The 25,579-nt window shown below is 40.3% G+C and overlaps 1 protein-coding gene across 1 annotated transcript in view; it reads left to right on the top strand.

The window, feature by feature from the left end:
- Positions 1-25,579, top strand: part of SAXO1 (stabilizer of axonemal microtubules 1) — a 121,535-nt gene that overhangs the window by 86,245 nt on the left and 9,711 nt on the right. The window contains exons 2-3 of the mRNA XM_012925802.3: positions 15,063-15,242; positions 24,046-24,248. Of these exons, the coding sequence (XP_012781256.2) occupies positions 15,063-15,242; positions 24,046-24,248 (383 nt within the window). The remainder of the gene's footprint in view (positions 1-15,062; positions 15,243-24,045; positions 24,249-25,579) is intronic.

Consider the following 25,579-nt stretch of genomic DNA (forward strand, 5'->3'; position numbering starts at 1 on the left):
ACATTCTATACTAGATAAAATCCTTGGATTGCATCCTTGCCCACATATATTTAAAGTTTTGGCCCTGCTTCCTATTGCCCTCTAGTCCCCTGAAGGATTGGTCACTGTCCCAGGGTTCTAGTTTATGATCCCTGCTCATTGCATCAGCCCTGTGGATTGAGTGGCTGGAGTTGTTAGTATTTTCCATACTGTTTTGATTCTTTAATGTCATATATAAAGGGAGATGTGGGTAGAGCCCGTGTGAGGCATTTTGTCTCAGGATTAAAATGGAGCATATCTATGCATGTGCAAAAGTGACTTTGCAGGGGACCATGAGGGTCATAGTAGGTGAAGCCACTACCTGATGCATGGCATCCTACGTAGGCTCTGGTTCATGTCCTGTCTTCTGCATGTTTGATCCAGCACCCTGTTAATGGCCTGGAAAAAGCACCAAAAGTTTGCCCAAGTGTTTGAATCCTTGCCACCCATATTTGAGATCTGGATGGAACTTTTGGCTCCTGGCTTCGGCCTAGACCATACTGGGCTGTTGTGACCCTCTGTGGGAGTGAACCAGTAGATAGACGATTTCTGTCTACCTCTCCTCCTGCCTCTAACTCTTTCTTTTCTTTTCTTTTCTTTTTTTTTTTTTTAAAGATTTATTCATTTTATTACGGCCAGATATACACAGAGGAGGAGAGACAGAGAGGAAGATCTTCCTTCCGATGATTCACTCCCCCAGTGAGCCGCAGCGGGCCGATGCACGCCGACCTGAAGCCGGGAACCTGGAACCTCTTCCGGGTCTCCCACGCGGGTGCAGTGTCCCAGTGCATTGGGCCGTCCTCAACTGCTTTCCCAGGCCACAAGCAGGGAGGTGGATGGGAAGTGTAGCTGCCAGGATTAGAACCGGCGCCCATATGGGATCCCGGGGCATTCAAGGTGAGGACTTTAGCCGCTAGGCCACGCCGCTGGGCCTGGCAACTCTGACTTTCAAATAATAAATCCTTAAAAACCTTGAAATATGAAAGTGATTTTTGCAAATTATGAAAACATTCTTACTTGTCCTTTGAGGTGTATTAAAAATAAAAGTTTTAGTAAATTTGTAAAAGTTTATAAGCTGGCACAAGTAGATGCAAATGCACTTCAGGAAAGGCATGAGGAGCTGCTGGTGGTCTTCAGAGAGGCCCTGCCTCTGGGATCTTGGTTCTGCTATTCCAGTTGCTTTAGATTCCTTCTAATCCACCGGCGTGGAACGATGGCTTTTGCGATTTGAGGTCTGCTGATCCTTGCTGTCTTCCTCCTCCTACACTAAGAATATATTTTTGGCATTAAGTATTTTTCTTTCTTGCACAGCAGCTGTGACAGGTCAAAACCTCCTAACCATTAGGGAAAAAAGGAAAAACAAACAGCAAATCCTTTAGTTTGAACCCTGAGTATTAAGTTGGTTGGAAAGAGAAGGTAATTATGTGGGAGATGATTTGGGATCTGTGGTGAGGGCTGTTGCTGACCAGCTGTGTTACCTTGGGCAGTGGTTTGACATCTCTTGATTTCAGTATCCACATCTGTATGATGAGACCATGGTCTGACTCTCTGGGGTCCTTCTAGACCCAGCATTCCATGTTTTTTTTTTTAAATTTCCTAGTGGTTTTTGTTTATTTACGTACAGCTCAGTAAGAGTATCAAAGCTCTGGAGGAAAGAGAAGAGCTTTAAGGAGCAGTGGAATCATGTTGATTTGTATTGGGATATTCTCAGGTCAATGAGAAAAAGGGAGACTTCCCTGTCTTGGAAGACTGAGTGTAGCTGAGAGGATTTGGAAGAAAAAGGTCAGAGATTCACCTGTTATTTGACTGTTTCTAGATTAATCAAAGCAGCCAACAAATAGAAAAGAGCCAGATATTTGGGGTACCAATTAGCATCTGTTAAGCCACAATGTGATGTATGACTATGATTTAGAGCACAGGATCTATTTAGAATCAAGTGGACCTGAATATCTGTTCTTGGCTTCATTATCTACTAGCCATGACCATGAACAAGAAAATTTTGTGTAAGTCTGTTTTATGTTTATAAAATGGGAGTAATAATAATGCCCCTTTATAGTATTACTATGAAGATTATATTGAATGGTACATGAAACTCTTAAGTTTATGTGATATATAGTAATTCCCTGCAGATACAGCCCACTAATTACAGAATGTTTGCCTTTGTGAGCTAGGATGGCATATTAATTCTACTTGAGTTAATCTGCATCATCATTTTATATAGAAGTTCTCTTCCTATTACAGATAAAGAAACTGAATTTCACTAGAGCTAAAGGATTTCCTCAATGCGGTGTAAATGGTTAGTGGCAGAACTAGAATTAGAAGCCAGATCTTCTAGTTTCTGAAATACATTACTTTCTACCTTGTCAAGTGAAAAATTCTTTTCACAGCCTGTCCCAGGCTGGGCTTAGCAGGAGGTTCCCAAAGAGTGCAGTAGAGGCAAGACAAGCCAGACATATACAAATGGTACTCTAATCAGATCAGTTTTGAAGACAATTGGAAGTTCAAAAAAGCGGTAAATTATAGTATACCAACTAATAGTAATCCTATTCATTGGTGATGTCTATTTTGATAGACGGCTTTGATTGCAACCATGAAAATTCTTAGCATTAAGGTTTGTAAGTTGGGAACGGTTCAAGGGAATTCCAATCAAGCATTCCTAAAGAAGTTAAGGCATATGCCATGTATCCTTTCTAGTAGCAAAATGTTGCAAAAATCATTTGTAGCTTCGTGTAGATAATGAGGATTGTGACATCCAAAATGAATCTTGAGGAATGAGATACAAAAAAGAAGGCGGAAGGGGAGGATGGTGGGATTCTGGCACAGCAGTTGTCTCCTGTTGGGAGCTCCTTCACCTGTCAGAACGGTTGGGTTTGACTCCTGGCTCTGGCCCCTGATTCAAACATGCTACTAAATAGAACCTGGGAGGCAGCAGGGCAGCAGATGATGGCTCAAGTAGTTGGGCTCTTGCTCCTGTGTTGGATATCTGGCTCTTGGCTTTTGAGAAGCCTTTAAGCATTTTGGTAAAGTAGGAGTGGCGGGAAAGAAGTAGGGAGTATTACAGATGCAGACAACCAAGGCTTGGTGCTATAGATTGACATGGACTATGGAAAGCTAACTTTTCATGTATTTTAATGCTTCTGATCATGTCACATGAAGGCATTTCAGAATTGAAGAAACAACCTATTAACCAACAAAAATATTTTCAAGCATTTTTGTTTTTTCCTCTACTTTGAAAGAAAGCTTTTAGGACCTAAATGCTTACAGTTTCTTTATTTGTATCTTGACATTCTAGACCTGTACTTTTCTGTAGGGAAGCTATCATGTATCTACTGTGAGCATGAAGCACAAACTGCAAATTGAGCTGTATTTTAAAAATGTGCTCCTACTGAATTTCGAAGAAAATCTTACTTTCTTATTACTCATTTTCATGCTGATTTCATGTTGAAAGGTAACATGTTTTAGGTGTGTTTTTCATTTTTAAAGCGTCTTATTTATATAAAGTGAGTAGGTTTCATGTTTCATAGTACAGATTTATGAGCATAGCAACTCCTCCATTCTTGTTCCTCCTTCCCTGTCTCTATCCATTTAACTTTTCCCCCTAATTATTACAATGGTATATGTATTTTCTCATTTCACAATCATAAGCTTAACACACGCTTAACACACCAATGAGTAAATATATCAGGATATAGTAATCAGAGGAAGAAAAAATCCTGTTACTCAGGTATACGCATAGGTTGTTAACAGTAATTAAATCCTAGCAGATTAACCTCACAAATCTCATATATATATATATATATATATATATATATATGTATATGTATATGTATATACACACATATAATGATTTTGTGCTTTGTACATTAAATGGCATAAATCAGAAAACATATTTGTGCTTTTGGGACTAGCTTATTTCACTAAGCATAATTTCCAACTGAATATATTTAGTTACAAAAGTCAAGATTTCCTTTTTATGGTTGAGTAGTATACCATAATGTATTTGTACCAAGTTTTCTATTTCTTTAATTTTTGATGATGTTTACATAGTTAATCAGGGTGGGAAAGATAGAGGGTTAGGGGAAAGTACGTTAGAGAGCATTGTTTCCACATTTTTTTCTTCCTCTTTTATCTGAGAGAATGGGGAAGATAAGGGGAGAAGCTGCACCCAGCCTCCCAAGTGCCTCAGTACCTAGGTGTGGGGAATGGCCACTTGATTTCATTCCAGGGTCCCAGATGTGGAATGTGCTGCAAGGGTTCTGCTCAAGTGGTTTTGATAGATGTGAAATGCTATCAATTTTGCCAATCCAAGGATAAGAAAATCCAAGTTCCATCAGCTGACTTAGCCAACCTTAAAATCTATTCACCCAGATATTTGCTGTCAATGCTTGGCTGGTGTGGATGTCCAATTTGTTTTGCCCTCCTTCCTCTGCTATGGTACCATATGTCCTCTGAAGGCCTGAATGGGCTGCCATGTCTTCCATGAACATGTATGAGTGCTATTCACTGCTTCATCTTATCCACTGAGGAGGCTCAGTTCTGACATATGCACTATAAGATCAGTCTACGAATCTTGCCGTTCTTCCCATGGTTGAAATTCTGAGTCCAGCAGTTCAATACTGGGATCCTCCCAAATTTTCTTGATCTAGTCATCAGTGAATAGGCATCTGGGTTTATTCCATATCTTAGCTATTGTGAATTGTGCTGCTGAGAGTATGGGGGTACAAGTAACTTCTCATGTGCTGATTTCATTTCATTTGGATAAATTCCCAGGAGTAGGATGACTGGGTCATATGACGGGTCTATTTTCAGATATCTGGGAAATCTCTACACTGTCTTCCAAGTGATTGTGCTAATTTGCATTTCCATCAACAGTGATTAGGGTATCTTCCTCCCACATCCTTGCCAGTATTTTCTGATTTCTGTAGGATAGCCTTTTCATTGGGGTGATGTGGAATCTCATAGTTTTTATTTGCATTTCTGTGATAGCTATAGAATCTGACAGTTTTTTCATATGTCTGTTAGCTATTTGAATGTTATCATTTGAAAAATGCCATTCATATATTTTGTCCATTTCTTACCTGGATTGTTTCTTTTGAGTTGCTGAGTTTCTTGAAGTCTTTATAAATCTTGAAAGAAGTATTTAATCTTTTTTCAGTTTTGTTGTTTGCAAATATTTTCTGTTGGCTGCATCTTCACTTTATTTACAATTTCCTTGAGTGTAGAAGCTTATTAGCTTGATGCAATTCTATTTGCCAATAATCGCCTGTGCTTCTGGGGTATTTTCCAAGAAGTCTTTCAAGACACCCATGTCTTTCAGAGTATTACCTATATTTTTTCCTTTATTAATTTGATGTAATAGATCATAGATTTAAATCCTTGATCCATTTAGAGTTGATTTTTGTATAACGTGCAAGGTAAGGGTCTTGTTTCTTCACACATAGATCTGATTTTTCCAGCACAATTTGTTAAAAAGACTGCGCTTTCTCCTTAGATTGATTTCAGCTCACTGGCCAAAAATCAGTTGGCTCTAGATGTGTGGGTTCATTTCTGGGATTTCTGTTTTGCCTCATTGATCTTAATGTCTGTTTTTGTGCCAGTTTCAGGCTGTTTGACTTCAAGTCCTACTACAAGGCAATTGTAGTTTGCTATTATGAAATCTCCAGATTTATTTTTGGTGTTTAAGATTGCTATAGTTATTCAGAGTCTCTTGTGTTTCCTATGAATTCTAGCATCTTTTTTAGATCTGAGAACTATGTCATAGGTATTTTGGGATCCTATTGAATATAAGTTACTTTAAATAATATGAAGTTAATATTTCCAGTAGCATTGAATTGATAATATGAATGCCACCAGTGTAAGAACATAGATTTCCCCATATTTTGGTATCTTCTACTACTTTAATATCTTGTAATTTTCATCATAAATGTCTCTCACATTCTTGGATAAATTTGTTCTAAGATATTCAGTTTTTTTTCAGCTCTTGTCAGTGGAACGGATCTTACAAGTTCTGAGTGATGGAATTCCTTGTGTATACAAACGTCTTAGATTTTTGTGTGGTGATTTTTCTATCCTGCAACCTTGCCAAACTTACATGACTTCCAATAGTCTCTCAGTAGAGTCTTATGGTTGCCCTATAAAGAGAATCATGCTATCCGCAAACAGGGATTGGTGGTATAGTAAGCTGAGCCTCTGCTTGCAGTGTTGGTGAGTGCCAGTTGGTGTCCCAGCTGCTCCGCTTGATCCAGATCCATACTTAAGGCCTGGAAAAGCAGACTGGAAGAAGCTTCTGACTCTTGGATTCTGATTAGCTCAGCTCTGGCCATTACTGTCATTTGGAGATTGAATCTGTGAATGGAAGATCTCAGATATGTCTCGTTGGTCTTTCCTTCTCTGTACAACTCTGCCTTCCAACTAACTAAATCTTTGTTTTGTTTCTGTCTTCAAAGAAAGTATAAGGATTCTCAAAACTGCAATAAAAAAGCAACCAATCCAGTTAAGAAATGGGCAATTTCAATGAACACTTCCCAAATTCAAATAAACACAAATATATGAAACAAAGCTCAGCATCTATCAGGGAAATAGAAAATCAAACCCACAGTGAGATATCACCTTACTCCCATCATAATGGCTCTTCTCCTAAAGACAGAGTAGCAAATGCCGGTGAGGATGTAGAGTAAGGGGAATGCTTGTATACGGCTGGCAGGAATGTAAATTAGCACTCACTGTGGAAAACAGTATGGACATTTTTTGAAAAATCAAAAAGACGTGCTATTTGATCCAGCAGTCTCACTATTGTTTTTATACTTGGAAGGTTTTAATAAGATATCTACATCACTGTTAATGGCAGCACTGTTCACAATAGCCAAAATATGAGATTAACCAAGGTATCTGTTATATGAACTGATAAAGAAATTATGGTACATACATATATATATACCCCAAATGGAATATTTTTCAGCTGTAAAGAATGAAATCATGCTGTTTATAGCGAAATGGATGTAGTGTGAGGATATCACTGAGTGAAGTCTCAGAAAAAAATTACCACATGTTTTCTATTAAATGCAGAAGCTAAAATTAAAAAGGAAAAACCAAACCCACAAAGTGTGTGCGCCTGTCACTATTGCTACAAGAGTAGTTTGTCTAATCTTTGTTTTATATCTTGTCTAACTGTGGTTAAGAATGTTACCTAAGCTTAAATGGTCAGCGATTTCTTTAAAATTGGCCTTATTAGGGTGAAACTGTCATCTTTCCATGTGACTATCGTTTATAGCCTTTGCCTGCAGCCCTGCTGAGCCAAGGTGTTTCTTTCTTGTTCATCTCTTTAGGGGAACATTAATCCCTTTAGTGGAAGTTAAAAGCATTTTCTCAAAAACTAAAAAAAGAGAAGGATGGGAGGTAGCAGACAGAACAGAATATCATTATATTAAAATTACATATGAATTGCATTGAATCTGCTCTCTTTCAATTAATATGTATTCATATGAAATTAATATGAAGTATTATGAAAAAATAAAGTATCAGAGGAAAAAGCTTTACTTTTCCCTTTAAAATGCATCAGAGAAAGTAGAGATTGTTTTCTTTTGATCTGTGGAGCAGCAAATTCTGGAGTGAAGATTTATTTTATTTTATTTCATTTTATGACACAGTTTCATAGGCTCTGGGATTCCCCAACCCCTCCAAAAAGCCTTCCCACCATATTGAATTCCTCCTTATTATTGCAGTTGTATAGTTCATATCCAGTCCTGATTCATTCATTGTGGCCACGAACCATGTAGAAAGTCCGGCATATTATTGTCCAGATAAATTCAACAGTTTCATTGGGAGGCCATCCTTGGTCTGAAAGTAGAGCTGGCAGAATATCATCCCCTCCAATGAAAAGCCACTATACAACTTCAACAACAATTTACAACATTATGGAGCTAATTGACATGGTATTGAGTGACTAATATGTTAGAAAATGCAAGTTCTATACCACATCCTCTGACTACTTCATTGACATTTCATTGACATTTCAATTTTAGTTTATACACAACTGGCTTCTATACACCTTAAAATAGTTATAGGGTTACTATTCAGCTGTCCCGTGTCTATTTTCATTTTTACATTTAGCAGCTTATAGTATTCAAGCATTATTTCTACTGAACTTGGTGAATTTTAGGCTAGTCCAAACATGCTTATACCTCAAACATGCCAAATATTAACAATTGAGGCGCAGAACAGTTTTAGGAGGGGTGTGCAGAGAAATCTTCAATACCTTAGTGAGGAGTAACTGATCTTTGTGTCCTATCTAGTAAGGTATGTGTTGAGTCCAAGCTGTTTCGTGTCTGTTCTAAGCTTTCCTTATTGGTCTCTGTCTATCTGATCTAATTTTGGGGGTGGGGGGCTCCTGAGTGATCCTGATGGTCATTGAAAGAACGGGTGGGGATCCAAAGTTGGACCTAAGTAAGGACTAGAGAAAGCTCCTCTCACGGGACCCGGAGGAGATTTACTGTTCTGTTTCTGAGGACTGATCCGGGCTCCTGGCTGTTGTTCCAATGACCTTGGATCCTGCGAGGAAGGATTTGGGCTTCTTCCATCCCATGTGGGAGATCCGATAGGGAAGGGATGACCTCAGAGTTCTCAGCCTACGAGTGGAGGGAAGAGATTTTAAAGAATTCTGGTAGATTAAAGAATCCTCTTTATTCTCCTGGCCCTTCCCTGCCTTTTGGTTTCTTATGGGTTAGCTTAAGTATGGACCTGAGCAAGATGGCTAAGATAACTGTTAAGAGGCACCAATATCACAGAGCTTAAAAAGGTGTGGTGTTTTTTTTTTTGGTTCATGATTGTCAAGCTTACTTCTGAATACTCCAAACACAATGATTATATAACTTCTTGAATCTTTGATTGGATCCACAAAAAAGGAGAATCTAAATATTTTCCCTTTGGCTCTACTAATGTTTGAACAAATCAATCATTTTCTTTTTCCTGATGAGTTGTAAGTCTCTTTCCCTGCACACTGCCTGCTCATCCATCTATTATATAAACATATCAGACACTGGGCAGGCTCCCAGGACACAGAGATGTTAGTCTTGTCCTTTTCACTAAGGAGGATTCAAGGTTAAAGAGTGCAGGCAGTGGGAATCCCTGGTGCTCAGTGTATTGAAAGAGGTATCCAGAGAGTCACATGCAGAAGAAGAGAACAGAAATAGCTTTACTAGCAAACTCAACAATGGCTATTAAGTTTTGGTTGAGTTTTGATATTTCAAAATGGACAGGTTTTTATTACCTTGTAATGAGTTAAATAAAATTTGCCCAATAAATGTGGATATAATTCCATCTAATGAAACTTCGCTACATAAAGGTTTTTGTACTGAGATTCCCTTTCGTGATACTGATCACATTGCAGTTTCTTGCCATTTATTTTTTTCAGAATAAGTGACGTTGAACTCCATTTAAAAATGTAACAATAAGGAAATAAGATTACATAAAAGCAAGCTTTTTTCTTTCTTTTTTTTTTTCCAAAGGAACACTAGAGAAGAAGGCATTTTACTGTGTCTGTGGAGTCCATTTTAGTGCAGTTGCCTGACTTGAAGTTATCCTTAAATTCTGGACTGAATCTGAAAGAGCATACTCAGTGAAATAAGCCAACCCCAAAAGGACAAATATCACATGTTCTCTCTGAAAGGCAGCTTTCATGCACAATACAAGATCAGTATATATGTAGGTAACATACATGTACATATAGTCATCTAGAGAAACTGTATAAGATTATCATATTGAGAAATGAAATAGGCGTCTCTACTCCTGAATCAGAGATGGACTCCCAATGAAACTGTGAAATATATCTTAACAATAGGATGCTGAACTTTGTGCCCTTGTCTACAACTACAATATCAGGATACACTTAAACAGCAGAATGATGGGCTTATGACTGTTTTTGAAGGACTATACTATTGTAATAATATAGGGGAAATTAGTAGGGAGAGAGTAGTTGAGGTGGGAGAATCCCTGAGCCTATGGATCAATATCATAAATAAATTAAAAAAAGAAACAAGTATGGGTGAATAAAACATATGGAGTAGGTTTTATTTTTTGTCATTAGTGCTTCCTGGCTTTTTGATTTGAGGTTTGTGGGGATCTTAAAATGATAGGGTACTTATTGGCTCAGACTGAATTTCAGATAATTGGGCTGGTAATAATAGTGTATAGAAATGGTAATAGCAAATATTTATAAACTGGGAGGTGGTTATTTTGATTACAATGCAAATATAAGTTTATTTCTTGAGTGAAAGGAAGATATTTTACAGCTCTTATTAACGTATGTGACAAGAGTAAGTATATTACACTAGACAATTTTGTGCATTGAATGCAAACAATGTACATTTTGAAAAAAGAAAACCAGGATTTTATTTTACTTAACATTGTGGAACTCAGATTCATACTGTAAGAATAGCCTATATGTGGAAGAGTTTTTGTAAACTAGTAATGCAGTAACCTACACTTATCTATAGTTTTGGTTTTATAAATTCAGCTGACTTGTGGTCAACAACTGCTTAAAAATTCTGGAAATAGACAATTTATAAGTATTAAATTACATATTATCCTGGGTAGTGTGATGAAATCTCACGCTATCACGCTGCATGCCACCTGATGAAATGCATCACCTTTTTATCCAACATGACCATGCTGTGTACACTATCTGCCCATTAGTCGCTTAGTGGCTATTTTCTTTAAAATCAGACTGTTGTAACTTGAACTATGGTTATTCAACAAGGTGGAGGAACCCACCATGGGGGGAGGGTGGGGGGAGAATTCCAGATTCTATGTAATTACAACACAATGTAATCAATGAATAAATTTAATTAAAAAAATCAGACTGTTGTGGGATCACAGTGCTTGGGTTCAGGCAGCATGTAAATGTGGGCTAACACAGCATCAAGATGCTACATCATCGCACTTTATCAGTAATGTAGGTATTGTATCATCTCATCTCACACCATCATGTGAAGGATAAATATAGCGCAATATTTGAAAGAACAGATTCATGTAATTTGTACTGAATTATATTACTATAATTGCTTTAGTTAACCTCTTGTGCCTAATTTATTCATTAAGCTAATATAGGTATGCATGTATGGGAAAAATGTAAGTACTGATAAGATTTGATATTATCTGTGATTTCAGTCATCCACTGGGACCTTGGAATGTTTTCCCTACAAGACAAGGAAACACGAATGTATGCAAAACATCTGACACAAAATCATTAGTATTCTTATAATAAAAAAGGGGATGAAATAGTTTTATACCACTTTAAGGCTTTTCTGAAATACAAATCTATAAGAAACAAGCATGTTGGGCCCGGCAGCGTGGCCTAACGGCTAAAGTCCTCGCCTTGAAAGCCCCGGGATCCCATATGGACGCCGGTTCTAATCCTGGCAGCTACACTTCCCATCCACCTCCCTGCTTGTGGCCTGGGAAAGCAGTCGAGGACGGCCCAAAGCACTGGGACACTGCACCCGCGTGGAAGACCCGGAGGAGGTTCCTGGTTCCCGGCTTCAGGTCGGCGTGCATCGGCCCGTTGCGGCTCACTTGGGTAGTGAATCATCGGATGGAAGATCTTCCTCTCTGTCTCTCCTCCTCTCTGTATATCTGACTTTGTAATAAAATAAATAAATCTTTAAAAAAAAAGAAACAAGCATGTATTTAAAGATACTTATAATATGAAATTATGTTCATATAATACTTGTTTTTTAAAATTATATTTTGATTTTACATAGTTGATTAGGGTGATAGGGTCAAGGGCTGCAGGAAGGTGGGTGAGACCATTATTTCCACATTCGAATTTTTCCTTCCTGTATCTGGGGGAAGGGTGGAGACAAGGGGAGAAGCCACACCCAGCCTCCCAAATGCCTCTGCACCCTGGGATGGAGGGCAGCCACCCAACACCACCTCAGTGTCCCCAATGTGGGGCATGCCAAGGGTCCTGCTCATGATGTTTCAGTAGTTCAACAGTTTAGGATTACTGCTGATCTCACCCCTCCAAGCACGATGAAACCCAGTAATCCCACTTGCTCCCCAGTCAGGCCTGTTCCCAGCCACAGATCTTGTGCGTGCCAGTGGTTGCACTGACCCAGCTTGGCATAGCCCCTCACTGTCTTGGCCTTTGCCTTAGATGCTGTAGCTTGGCCTAACCTGGCCTACCCCCAGGTCCAGATTCTCACTGACAGATGGAACCTGGCTCTGCTAAGTCTATTCCCATCCCTGACTCATGCAAATCAGCATGATCTGTGCTCCAGCCTGATTTCTGTTCTTGCTAGTGAGCTAAGGTTTGCTTGGCCCTGTCTAGTCTGCCCCCTTCCATAACCAACCCACACATTAGCCAACAGTTGGAGCTACTTTGCCCAGCTTGCCCGAACCTCCAGGCCTGGATCATATGATCAGTGAGTTATGACCCACTGGGGGAGTTTCCCAAGTTCCTCCACTTGACCCACTCCCAGACCCAGATCTCATACATGCCAGCAGGTGTTAGGCCAGTGCCCAAAACAGTGTGGCCCTTCCATCTTGGCCTTGTATGAGCTGGTGAACATTGCGGCCTGGTCTGTCCCACACCCTGTTTCAGGATGCGCATGTGGGTGCTGCTGCCTTGACCTGCCCAGACTGTTGTTGGTCCCTGTACCTGTGAGAGATGGCAGGTTCCATGATCACACCTAGCTTAGCCCATCACCACTCCAACTCTTGAGCTAACCAGCAGGACTTGTATTTCCACAGGGTTAGGCCCACACATCTTCCACAGAATCTACCCCTGGAACCTGGTTCTGTTGCGTGCTGGTTAGTGCAATGGCCCTGCCTAATGTGACCTGTCAACTGTTTTGACATTCATTCAGATACTGGAATCTAGTCCTGCTAGATGGGCCCCGGCCATAGCTTTCGTGTGGACTGGCACATGGTAGTCAGCAATGTTCTATGCTAACAAGCCCAATTCCGAATCTCCATGTGGGCTGGTGCATGAGTCTGACCCATACAGATCTTCCAGTCTCCCCCTCCAAACCACCACTTCTCAGTCCCCTTGCTTACCTGTGAGTACAGTGACCCTTTCATTGAGTATCCCTCAGGATTCATTCCTCATCTACATTTACTGTGGCCTTATCCGTGGATGTCTCTAGTTGCTAATCCCAAACTCTCAAGACCCCAAATCTCACTTCTGGGCAGCCAGCGGGCAAAACCCTGGGCCATTGGTGCTCTGACTGCCCACAAGCGCAGGATTTGACTGCCACTTGGCAGCAGTGGTTGGTGAGCTATGATCCCCAGCAGGAATCCTGGCTCGGCACAGGTTCTCCCAGCTACAGCCATGTGGGGGATGCCATGTGCCTCAGATGTTTTTGAATGAGTTGTCAGGGCTTACAGAGGCACGTGGTGACAACAGTGGCACAGCATTTACATATAGTACTTCTTTGTGAACACAAGGAGCCACATGCTGAGGATTGTCTTGAAAATATCTGTACAGGAAGCAGTCATGAGTACTTGATGTCTTATTTTTTTTTCTTCCTCCCTTGTGGGAAGCTCCAGAGTACTATATATTTTGGTTTTTGTAATTAAAATCATTTCAGTGTGAACATGTAAAAACTCCACGTGTCATTTCTTTATACATCTGAGTTACAAATCACTTAACATGGAGTTTGGCTGATGTGCTGGTACTTGATGATTGGAGTGTCCCAACAGGCTTAGAAGGATTGCCTGTGAGCATACAAATAATTGATGCACTGCTTACTTGGCTTTTGACAGCTCCAGCAGCTCCCTTTGATCAGTTGTAAGTACAATAATAGGTTTTATTTATTACAATGTATGTAAAATGGAAAGGCTCACTATAAATTATGCTTGGAACATATTGTCTATCATTTGCTCAGTTATGCCTTAATGAGGCATAAAGTTTAATCATTTATATTTTCACTCATTCATCCAGTGTTGCCTAAGTTTATACCGCATGTCAAAATGAGGTACTAGGGATGTAGTTGTGAATAAGACAGGAAAAGTTCTTAATTTATCTAAGTTTGATTACAGAAAACAGTGAGTTACAGGGAAGGCATGCACTGAGTGATGAAAGAAAGTGTGTGCACTTGGTGAGGCGGGGAGAGGAAATGGAGATGATAGTTTTTTTGATTTCAGATTATTAGGAGAAGTCATAAGAATGTAATAATTGATATTAAGTCCTGAGAAAATAAATGAAGTAGACTGTCCTGATGAATCTGGTTTCTCATAGTCGTTGGTGTTAAGTAGATTCAGAACTGACGTTGAGGGTGTGTGTTTGGCTTAGAAGACTCTGGTAAGGATGCTCCCATCAGACATGGGAGTCACTGGTTCCTTACTGGCTCTGGCTCCTGCTAGTGCAAACCACGGTAGCTTGTGATGGGGTTCCTTTTATCCACATGGGAGATCTGGATTTGGTTCCTGGTTGTTACTTCAGCCTGTTGGCTATTGTGGATATCTGGGTAGTGAACCAATGGATGGATGGGAGCTTTTGGTTTGTATTCCTGTCTTCTAAATAAATAATAAAAAATTTAAAATGGCTTAGAAAAACTCAATTGCTTTTGCTTTTGCATGATGTCACTGTTTGGAAAAGTGATAGTCTGAATTCACCCAGCAGTCAGCCAGGTGAAAAAGACAGTAGCCTGGCTGTGTAGCTGGAGACATGGAGCACCCTAGTTTTGGGTGTCTTTGATGGGTTGTTGGCAGGCCTTAGGAAAAAGTCTGGGAGATTTCAGATGGCTTACTCACAACTTTGTGGCCACAGCCATTTACCTGTCATGGTAAGAAGACATTTTATTATTTAAATAAATAATGTGTCATGAATGTGATTTAATGGTCTAAAGAATTTTGATTAGTCAATTATTGTTATAGGACTTTTTAAATGTTTTGACACCACACATAGCTCAGTAGAGAAAAGGAAGTGCCAAATACTAGTTTACAGGGCTGTAGTCAAAGTTTTACAGCTTGGGTCACATCTGGAGAAGGTGGCATTATCAAACTGCATGTATTTCTCCCAACCTAACCCCTAATGTCTTTTATAGGCGGCATCACTGTCCACATCTCCCTACGAAGATTTATGATAAAACAGAGAAACCATGTCTTGTTTCCGAATATACCGAGAATTACCCACTGTACCACTCTTACCTGCCCAGAGAGTCCTTTAAGCCCAAGCTGGAGTATCAGAAAGGGTCTGTGGCAATGGAAGGCCTGACTACATCCAGGTAAGGGAAAATGATGAGTGTATGAATGTGTAACACTGAAGTAGTAGTATTTTGTGCTCATGTATACTATTAATGGGATACTGTGCGGTATTAATGAAGTGTACAATACTGACATGACAATAAGCCATAATGTTAACATTTCCTGTCTCTGAAAGAAACACGTGCACTTATTAGCCTGCTGTGTTTTTCCCAAGCCTCTTGAAGACAAAGGATTTTGGCTTGCTGGGGTGGGGATGGGGAAAGCTGAGTTAATCTACATATAAAGGGCAGAATTAGCTGAGCTGATAAAGGGGTACAAAGGAAGGTGGATTGATACTGAGAAAGGACTTGTTGGCAGTATTTGAAAGATTTTAGGTCTGCTATGGGTGGTGGTGGTGGTTGTCGAGGAGAACTTAGTGGTACGGAAAGTATCAGCTAAAACCAATTATGCTGTAGATTTTAAATTGGGGTCCCTTTGACTGCTTTTAAAGAAATATAAACAAAGGGTATACTTCCTTTCAAATTATTCTTATAAGTTAAGATGCTCTGTATCCAGGGCTGTGCATATGCCGAGCCCCACGGCTCAGTATGTTAGTATTGCAGAGGTGTCTGTTGAGGGGGTGGGGTAAGTGTGCAGGGAAATCTGCTACTCCTGGCTCTGCTAGTGCCCACCAGGCGGTGATGCCTGACTGGAAATTCAGTTGAAAAGAGGCATGTTTGAGTGTAATTGGACAGACTCTCAGATTTCATAGTTCCATCCCCAGGTGATACCTGGAAGATTGATGCCTTCTGTCTTTCCCATTCTTCGGTTCTGACGAGCATTGTTGCTGTGAAATGGAGAGAATAGCGAATGTTATCCCGGGGTTTTCACATTACAGGTGCCTGAGACCTGGTCACTTTTTTTTCCTATTGCTCTTCTTTGCATCACAATTCTGTGCTATTTTAGCCAAGGTCCCAAATGGCCCAGGTGAAGCAAGCAGAAGAGCTCTAATTCATTCTGTTTCTAGCCTTTTCCTGGGATAAAATTTGTTACATCTAATGTTGAGATTTTGAGTTAGTAATGATGTTCCTATCTACTAAAAACTGTTATCTTCTAGGTACACACAGGAAATCCATGTCTGGATTATGGGGCAGGATTGGGATGAATGAAGCCAAGAGCTTCCTGAACTTGGTGGGGACTACTGGATAGTGGCAGCTTGACAATGAGGGGAGCCAAACCTTGTCTGACAGTTGACTTGAATCAAACAACTTCGATGATAATCACGTCTCTGAAATGATTTGGTTTAAGCACAAAGTTTCTGGAATCTGATGAAAAATTTTAAGATACAACTGTGTTTTTTCCCATGACTGACTAAATATAACCTTACATTTTTGAATTAATTATACCAAGAGAACAGCATCTCTGCAGATCTAAAGACCGCAGAAAGAGATGCAGATTACTCATAAGCATTGCTTTTGTCTTAAGAAACTGGAAATAATAAGAGTCCCAGATATGTACACAAGAGAGATGCCATTGGCAGAAAAGGTCGCAAGTAATTTTGAGGAGTAGCTTGCTATGACTGGCATTGTGGATCTTGTTATCTCTTTGTACCTACTTTGTCTGAAATCAAGAGCATTTCTTTGTGAGATGTAAAGTTATATTAGGGTATGTTTCCTGATCTGGAAAGGCAGAGAAGGGTGTTTTGAGGGTTGAACACTACAGGATTCTCTTTGCTGTTTAAAGCTATTCTAGGGTAAACACTCACTGTGGGCAGGAATCCCTGCCCTGCCACCAAGATCTGAGGTCCCCCAACTGAGCACTGCTTACTGCCCTCTAAGTTTTGTTGGAAAACAAAAACATACCCCCTGACCGGTGCTAAAGTATCACTGCCTTCTGTCATTTATATAATTAAATATATTACCCAGAAGGGCCCTTTGCCCCCACCAGAACCAGAAAAACAATAAATATCATGTGCCTCAAGATGTGGCTCAGGAATCTGCTTCCTGAGAGAATTTCCAGAATAAGCCATTAAGGGTTATCAGGGCTTTGCAAAGAAGCCGCGGGATCAAGACTCTCCATGAGGAGAAAGAAAAACTCGATCTCTATTCTCCTTCATTTCCTGCCCCAGAAATAAAAGTCAGGAGGAAATGGACAGAGAGTACTCTTCCCTAAGCACCTCAATTTCATGACTTCTAAACCCTGTATCTGTCATACTGGGCACATGTTGTCAGACTTGGAACAAAGTGATGTCACTGGGAAGGGATGGGTCAGCTGTGCGCATTTTTGCATCTGCACAGATTGCCATCCACCTGTCCTAAGAACCAGCATCACCACGATGATCTTCCACCCCACTTGCCTGTTAAAGGTTGGCCCTGCTTTATTTCTGAGGTTGGACACAAAGCTCCCACCTGCTGAACGAGAAAGTCACGTGGCCCAAGGCTTGGCTGGGTTTGGTGATTAAGCCCAGACAGGAAAAACACCTCATTTCTGGAAAGGTTATCATCTCAGCATGAGGTATGATTACAGTTGCACACTACTCTTATTGACCATAAATCGTAGGGATTTACAACAGATTCCATAAGGGGATTGTTTGTGATTTCCAGCCCTTCTTAGTGTGAAACTGTTTCTTGCAGCCCTTGATAATTCTCTTGCCTAGGATTTGCCATTAGTTCAGATAGATCTGAAATCAATTTATGAATAAGAGGTTTGCACTTCAAGCCTCATTTCCCCTTAGGCATGTCATCATACAAAACACTTGAGACCCCCATTTTGGACATTATTTCTGTTAGCTAACCCAGCTCTCTAAGATGGACAGGATGAATAGCCTCAAAAGAGAAGTGAGTCTTCAATAAGGCTAGACCTGTATCCTAAAGAGAAAGTGGGATCATGGGTAGAATGGGGTGAGTTTGAAAAGACAGATTTTATGAAGTTGGTAGTATACACTCACTAAGAAACCTTCATGGTAGGAGAATAAGAGGAGAGATTCGAGAGAAAGGGCTTTTTATTTTATTTTATTTTTATTTATTTATTTTTTTAAGAAGGAAGCAAGAAAAGTTGGTAGTGGGTTTGAGTTGTGTCCTACTAATAGAAATTTTGACAGTTTTCCTTTTCCAAATGTATTCAACTCTCCTCTTAGAGGATCTATTCCATGAGCTGGGCCTGAGAATTGGTGAAGGTATGTAGAAAAAGCTCTCACCATGGACTTGCCTGGGACATTTCAGAGCCCAGATTTGTCTTTGATGCTCTACATCCTTAACTTTGTGGGGATTTTGGCTATTGCTTCTTCAGGTATTTTCTGTTCCTGATCTCTGTTCACAGTTCCTCCATCTTTTATCCTTTTCTATTCCTCAGATGGCATGATTTCTAAGTTCACCTACACTTTCCTTCTATTCTGCTGTTAAGACCACCAGTGTTCTATTTCCAGTGTTGTGCTTTTCAGTTTGCATTAGGTTATTTTAATATGCTTTCTCTCCAATTTCTTATATATTCATTCATTATGACTTTATTTTGCTTTTTCTTTTGAGCTGGCTTTTGAATGGCTGCTTTAAAATCCTTATTTTCTTCCAGTATCTGGATCTGCTTGATGTTGGTCTACATTATCATTCCTCCCACCCCTTGCACATGAACATTTTCCTGTGTTTGTCAAATAATTTTGGATTGATTCTGTATATTGCCAATTTTATGTTGTGAAAACTGGATTTTTTAAATACTTAAGAATGATTTGTTTTCTAGCAGGGGCTAACTTGATTGGACTCATTGCAATATCTATGGTGTGGCAGGTAGCTCAAATTTAAGTTCACTGCTGTATCTTTAGGTTTGTTGCTTGAGGTTTGTTCCATGTATGTGAGATTAAGCGTAGATTTTTTTACCCAATTTATACACAGAATTTGGGGCTTCTTGTCTTCGGCTCTCTCATTTCCAGTGTTTCTTTTTCACTTTCCAGCACCTGTGGTTGCCTCAGACTTGGTCCTCTGGTTCTTTACCAAGAAGGGCTCGTAAAGATTTGCCTGTTAAAGCTGCTTTTTCCTGGTACAGATTGGAGTCTGCCTTCAGGCTGAAAGCTTTGATTCTTAAATTGTTAGTTGAAACCTGGGCAGTAAAGACTCAGTGCCATTTTCTTTTTCCACCTGTTGGCTTTCTTCCAGAACCTGCTTATTTTGGTTATTCCTTAGTGTTTTCAGGTAGTTTTAAAAATTTTGTCTGGAGCTTATTTGAAGTGTGGTAACAGATGTTAGTTTCATGAGAATTGGGAGGGTAAAAGAGTAGAAGTATATGTGTGCAGCTTGAATCCTGGAGGGCACGTACTTGGAAGCTGATTCATGATAGTGAATATGAGGAGGGCTCCATATAACATAACAGGATCATGAGCAAGAATCAAACCTTGTGGTTCAGCTGGTGGAATCTTAGGGCACTGCGAGGAGGCTTCCAAACATGTCTGGGATGACAGGATGGTCTCTTGAAGGGATGACTTTTGATCCTGGGAAATTTCAGAATCATGAGACATCTGTGGAACTAATGTCAATGAATTGACATACGAGGAAAAAACTGCCTAGGGAAGTATGATAAAGAAGAAAAATCATGAATAGTAGTATCTCAAATCAAGTAAGAGTATTAAAAATAGTACGTGAAAGAATGGATGCCATGAGTGGGGAGCAGTAGGGTAAGAATGAAAATCAGTGGTTGAGTCTGGCAGCAGGGTGGTGCTCAGGGCCCTGGCTGGAGCACGGAGTGAAGAGTCTCCGGGTAAAGCATTGGTGGGAGTTGAGGTGGGCAGGTAGATTAGCTGCAGACAATTTTTCTGGAAAAGGGAAAGAGCTAGAGAAGAATGAAGTCCAGTGAGGGTTGTACCCTTTTATTTTTTGCTTGACTGAGATCTTAGAACAATTAAAGCCACTCAACTAACATCTTCACATTGGGGCCTCAAAGGACCATCTCCATCCCTGGGTTCTGACACGGTGTAACAACAAGGAGTAGCACTCTATCACCACCTACCACCCGCCCCCCATCCCAGTGGACACTGTATCTTACCCACCATCCACACCTCCAAAACCTCTCCATCTTAATCAGCATTGAAGGCCCAGATGGGTTTGTAACCTGCTCATCTTTGAAAATAAAACATGAAAAAAAAAAAGTGGGAGAAACTGGAGTCAGTTTAAATATTGACTAAAAGGAGACAGTAGAGAGAAGGAAGTAAAGTCACAGATTAGGAGATGACCCATAGATGAAGTTCCCAGGAAACGAGAGAGGGGTTCGAGGTAGAGAAGAAAAGAATCTTCTTTAAACTAAATTTCCATTTTAAAATGATTAATTACTTTGGGCCTTATGACACACATTTTGGAGTTTGTGCAAACATTAAAGTTTTTTAAAAATGTTGTATGGCCTCTTTGTTAGGGTAAAAATCTTCGTTTCCCGCTTTTAGACTCAGGAACCTAGTTAGCTCTTGTGTTATTTCCTCTTTCCTTTTTGTCAGATCCTTGTCAAACACCTTTCTTTAAGCCTTGCTAAATGATTTGAAGTCAAGTTATGACTTTCTCAGCAGGGCCACTTTAACCTTTACTTAACTTTGAGCTTGACTCTTGGCCTTGCATACTATATAACTTTCATAGCTATTTTCCTAAAAGCAACTTAGTTCTTTGACCAGTTTTGTTTCATGGTTCATTGTCACAATGTGGACAGGAACTAGGAGACCCAGTATCCTTTCAAACAAAAACAGCTGAAACCTACTAATTCTGAGCAACTTCTAGAAAGCATAAAATATTTTGCTTTTATGTGAAGTTTAAGGCTGTAAAGATAATGTGTGATTGGGGACATGTAGTTTTATGTTGTGGTTAATGATAGATTTCAGTGAATGTTCTCAACACAAAAACATAGAAGAAACACATCAGTGCAGAATAAATTTACTCTTAAGCCAGAATAACTGTTTTAGGAGAAGGTATAAATGAATCAGACTTTAGGTTTAAATATTTCCCTCTGGTTAGAAGTAGATAATTTTCCTCTGTGTAATAGTTTACTCCAGTTATAGCTGCCAGTTAATTCAACCATAGTTGTACATTTACAAAAGAACTTGAATTTTGCACTGAGGAATATTCAGTGACAATACAATTCTGTAAATGTGTTGATCAAGGTATTTGAAAAACTACCTTCATTCAGGGTAGTTTGTGATAAGGTGAGTTTTGTAGGATTTAACTGCTCTTTTTCTGTAAAAGCAGCAAATTGTGGGTTGCTTAGCTGCCTTAGCTGTCAGTGTCTGGCAATCCAGGTGGGAGGTTATTGCAGTGTGCCTGAGAGGAGTTTAGTGCCCTGACTAGGAGGAGCAGCAGCAGATACCATGGTCTCTGTGCAAAGGAGCCTAGCTTGTGGAAGGTGTTGGTCTGGGCAGTGCACCTCTGGGATTGGGAGGGCTCTGTGTGGCAGCTCAGGCATCCAGGTCACTGCTTGCCTTAGGTTATTTTCTGATACTGTTGGAGATAAAATGAGCTTGGGTAGGAACCACTGAATGTGGGGTTTACGGAGGTTTAGGGATGTGTGGTTTCAGGTTGCCTTGAGAACCCACTCTTTCTTTCCTAGGAGTGAGGAGAGCTCCTCTTCCCTTGGGTGTGCTCCTTCCAGAACATAATCTTTCTGATAGAAAGTCAGCTTTTTACGTGCCTGGTTTTTCTAGGCATTTCCGTTTGTCTCTCTAGCCTAATACCTTAACCTCTCTGATTCCCTGTTGTAATTCTGCAGAGAGATCATATAGTACTTGCTCACTAGGAAGAGTAGAAATATGGAGGGGAGACTTGGCTTCTGGTTCAGCCTATTGTTTCTAATCTCATATTATCAACTTCTAGATTTCCCCAGGCCAACATCAGGTCTCCTAGAAAGGGAATCTGGGTTGAAAACCCTGTCCCTGTCACTAAGATGCTTGAAAAATCTATGTAGAGGATGTTATGGGAGTTCAACTGAAGCATCTCCTAGTTGCCATTTCCTCTTTACAGCCATAGAAAAATGTATTCTGCTTCTCTTGTCCCATCAGCATTTGCAAGACCTGCTTTGGGTTTATTGACAACCATGTATATAATTCATGCAAGACAGATTACAGCAGAGCATGTTACCTTTGCTAGTCAAGCATGGCTCAGTAATGCCGCTCCATATTTTGGCCAGGAAGTAGGTTTTATTGGTGTTTGGGTCTAATGTTTTCCTGTCCGGAAATCTTTTCCTTCCCTTGGTGGGCTATTCTGGCAAGCACTACCAGGGAAAACCTCCCTTCCCCTTGTCAACTTGGATGCATGGGTCCCCGGCAAAAGCAGTCTATTGTGTAAGACCAAAGCACTCGGGGTAAGAGACTAGCATGGAGAAGTGGCAAGTGGAGACTGGTGGACTGTACAAGTCCCACTTAAACCCCCATGATGCCAAGGTGGTTCCTGGTGCTGACTTGTTGAATGACTGAGCCTTTTATAACTGTGGGATGCTTTGGAAAGGAACTACTTTCTGCTTATTGCACACAATTTCACTTTTCTTGGAGAAGTATTTAAAAGGCAGAGTAACGCACAGAGAGAGCTTCTGCTTGCTAATTTAATGCCCAAATGTTTGCAACAGCTGAAGCTGGGAGTAGGGGACTACACAGGCTCTGGATAGGACAGGCACCCGTACACATGAACCATCAACTGTTATCTCCCAGCTATACTAATGGGGAGCTGGATCAGAAGTATGGAGTAGCTAAGACTTGAGTCAGCCAACCAATGTGGGTGTAGTTCCCAAGTGGCAGGTTAATTTGCTGAGCCACAATCCCTGCCTCAGAAGGATTTTTTTTTTGATTCTATTGTTTTTAGACTCCATGAGGTAATGGGGAACACTGGCAATCCTGTAGCAAAGAAGTCAAATATCTAGGACTTTCATTTGTTGTAACTTTTTCCCCTGCTACATTTTTTTGGTCATGTCCAGTAGATGAAGGAGATAGACATTAGTAGAAACTGAAATTAATGCTGCAGTGAAAAGGTGGAATAGAAGGAAAGAGAGGGGCCATTTCAGAAAGTAGTACTTGGGGGCTTCCTGAGTTGTGGCATGTCGGGTAAAGCCACAGTCCACAGAGCCATTATTCCGTAAGGGCACTGGTTCCTGTCTAGGTTGTTCCACTTGTGACCCAGCTCCCTGCTAATGGCTTGAAAAAGCAGAGGAAGATGGGCCCACATGGGATAGCTGGAAGAAGCTCCTGACTGCCTGCTTTGGCCTGGGCCAACCCTGGCCAATACATCCATATTGGATGTAAACCAGCTACTAGAAGAGTCTTGTTCATTCATTCTCATCTCTCTTTCCCTCTGCCCCACCCCCAACTTTTAAATAAACATTTAAAGAAAGCAGTGCATTGTGATTGGAGTGCAATATGGAAGAGTGGTAGGAGATAAGGGTGAGCAGTAAGGTTGGGGCCAAATCTAGAAAAGTTTATAAATCATTCTGGAAAATTACAATTTATTTGAAAGATTAGTAAACTGGGGACAAAAAGCAAGTTTTCATTTCAATGGTTTAGCCATACTGTGAGGTTTGAAATCAAAGTGGTGAGAAAGAAAGCAAGAAACTCGCGGGGTAGGCTTCCACATGATCTAGGGCTTGATCTCAAGAAGACAGAAAAACCCCTAAGGTGGGGGGAGCACACCTGCTGAATGAATGTCAGACTCCTAGATGTGAGCGAGGGGTTTCCAGGGTGGTGTCCAAGAGTCTAACTTGGTGAGAAGAAAGAGCAGTTTGAGGGTGGGGAGTGCAGAGAAGATGACTTCTCAGCAAATGTTGGTAGAATTGCATTGAATGGAAACACAAACCTTATTCTAAGCCAAGGACTCCAACGGCATGTGCTTGTTTTCTTTCCAGAAGAGACTTTGTGCCTCACAAGGTGGTACCAGTGAAGGTCCACCAGCCTGACCAGTTCATTCCCAGTGAAGAGAATATGGATTTGCTCACAACGTACAAGCAAGATTACAACCCCTACCCTGTCTGTCGAGTGGACCCCATTAAGCCTCGGGATAGTAAATATCCATGTGGTGACAAGATGGAGTGTCTGCCTACTTATAAAGGTGGGAGAGTGCTGGAGGGGCTGGCTGGGGGAAGGATGGCTGAACCAATAAGATCAGGAAGTATGTTTTACATGTGCCCTTCCTTGGTGTGTAAGGGTCAGCACAATATTTTGTGAAAGCCAAATCCAGCTCTTGTGTAGCTCAAGAGCAAAGAATGTTTCTAAGATGTTGAAATGTTTACATATATAATGTATAATTTCAGGATGTATGAAAATCATGTGGAAATCAAATTTTAGTGTTTACAAGTACATTTTGTTGGAATATAACCTTATTTGTGTCACCTATGGCAAAACTGCATCATTTGGCAAATACCCTACAGTCTTTAAGATCAAATATACTTAGTATCTGTTCTTTTACAAAAGTGTTTTCCTTCCCTTGCCTTAGTTGACAGAACTGTACACATTGGGGTAGCCTTTTAAGTTTTAGGTCAGTTAGATTATACTGTTCATTCAGTGAATGATTCATGCATTCACTTAAATATTGAAATGTAACACATGGGAAAAGTGCACAAATCATGATACAAAGGCAAAGAATTTCCATTAAATGCACCCTTACAAACATCACTCAGATTAAAAAAATGCAATATCAATTGCTCCTTGTTAACAACCCTTCCTAACTGGAATGTAACTATCATGTTGAGTTTTAGTTTTCCCGATTTTATACTTCATTTCCATGGAGTTGATTCACTTTAAAAAATACTTCTATTTCTTAACGCCCATTCTGTTTGTGTATTATAATGTGATATTTTCATCCATGTTTGCATTAAGTTATTTTCAAATCATGGCAGGTATTTTCCGTCTCAAATTTTGACGTTGCTTTGTGATGATACATTCAAAATCTGTTCAAGATTTACAAAAAACACATAATACTTTTTAAATGATGATGTGTTAGATACCAGGCGTATGCCTAGGAACTGTGAAGGAGGCAAAGTGACTTGTCCTGGATCCTGTAGTCTAGCGGGAGAAGAGGTAAGCAGGAGAGTCTTATGATTGGACCTCCAATGTAGCAGCAGCTGCACCAGGGAGCCTGGCTCCAAGATGATGACGATAGAACGAAGGCCAGAGTTGTCAACTGTAATGCCTACATTTATGATGTATACTGCTGTCCTAGGAAGACAAGGTTCAGTAGTTAATTTATGTGAAACAGCTGTGGACCTGTGATCTTGGTGCAGGCCTGTGTGATGAGGGTTATGCTTAGTCAGTCAAGTCAAGCATTGACTTAAGAAGGTAGATGGCAGTGCAGGTGCAGGGGAGACTGGCAGAATATGAGAATTTTGTTCAACGGAGTTTAAGCCTACCATTACTGGCACATTTTTGAGACTTGGGGCCATA

Source organism: Ochotona princeps, chromosome 14 (assembly GCF_030435755.1).
Source record: "Ochotona princeps isolate mOchPri1 chromosome 14, mOchPri1.hap1, whole genome shotgun sequence".
Lineage (NCBI taxonomy): Eukaryota > Metazoa > Chordata > Mammalia > Lagomorpha > Ochotonidae > Ochotona > Ochotona princeps.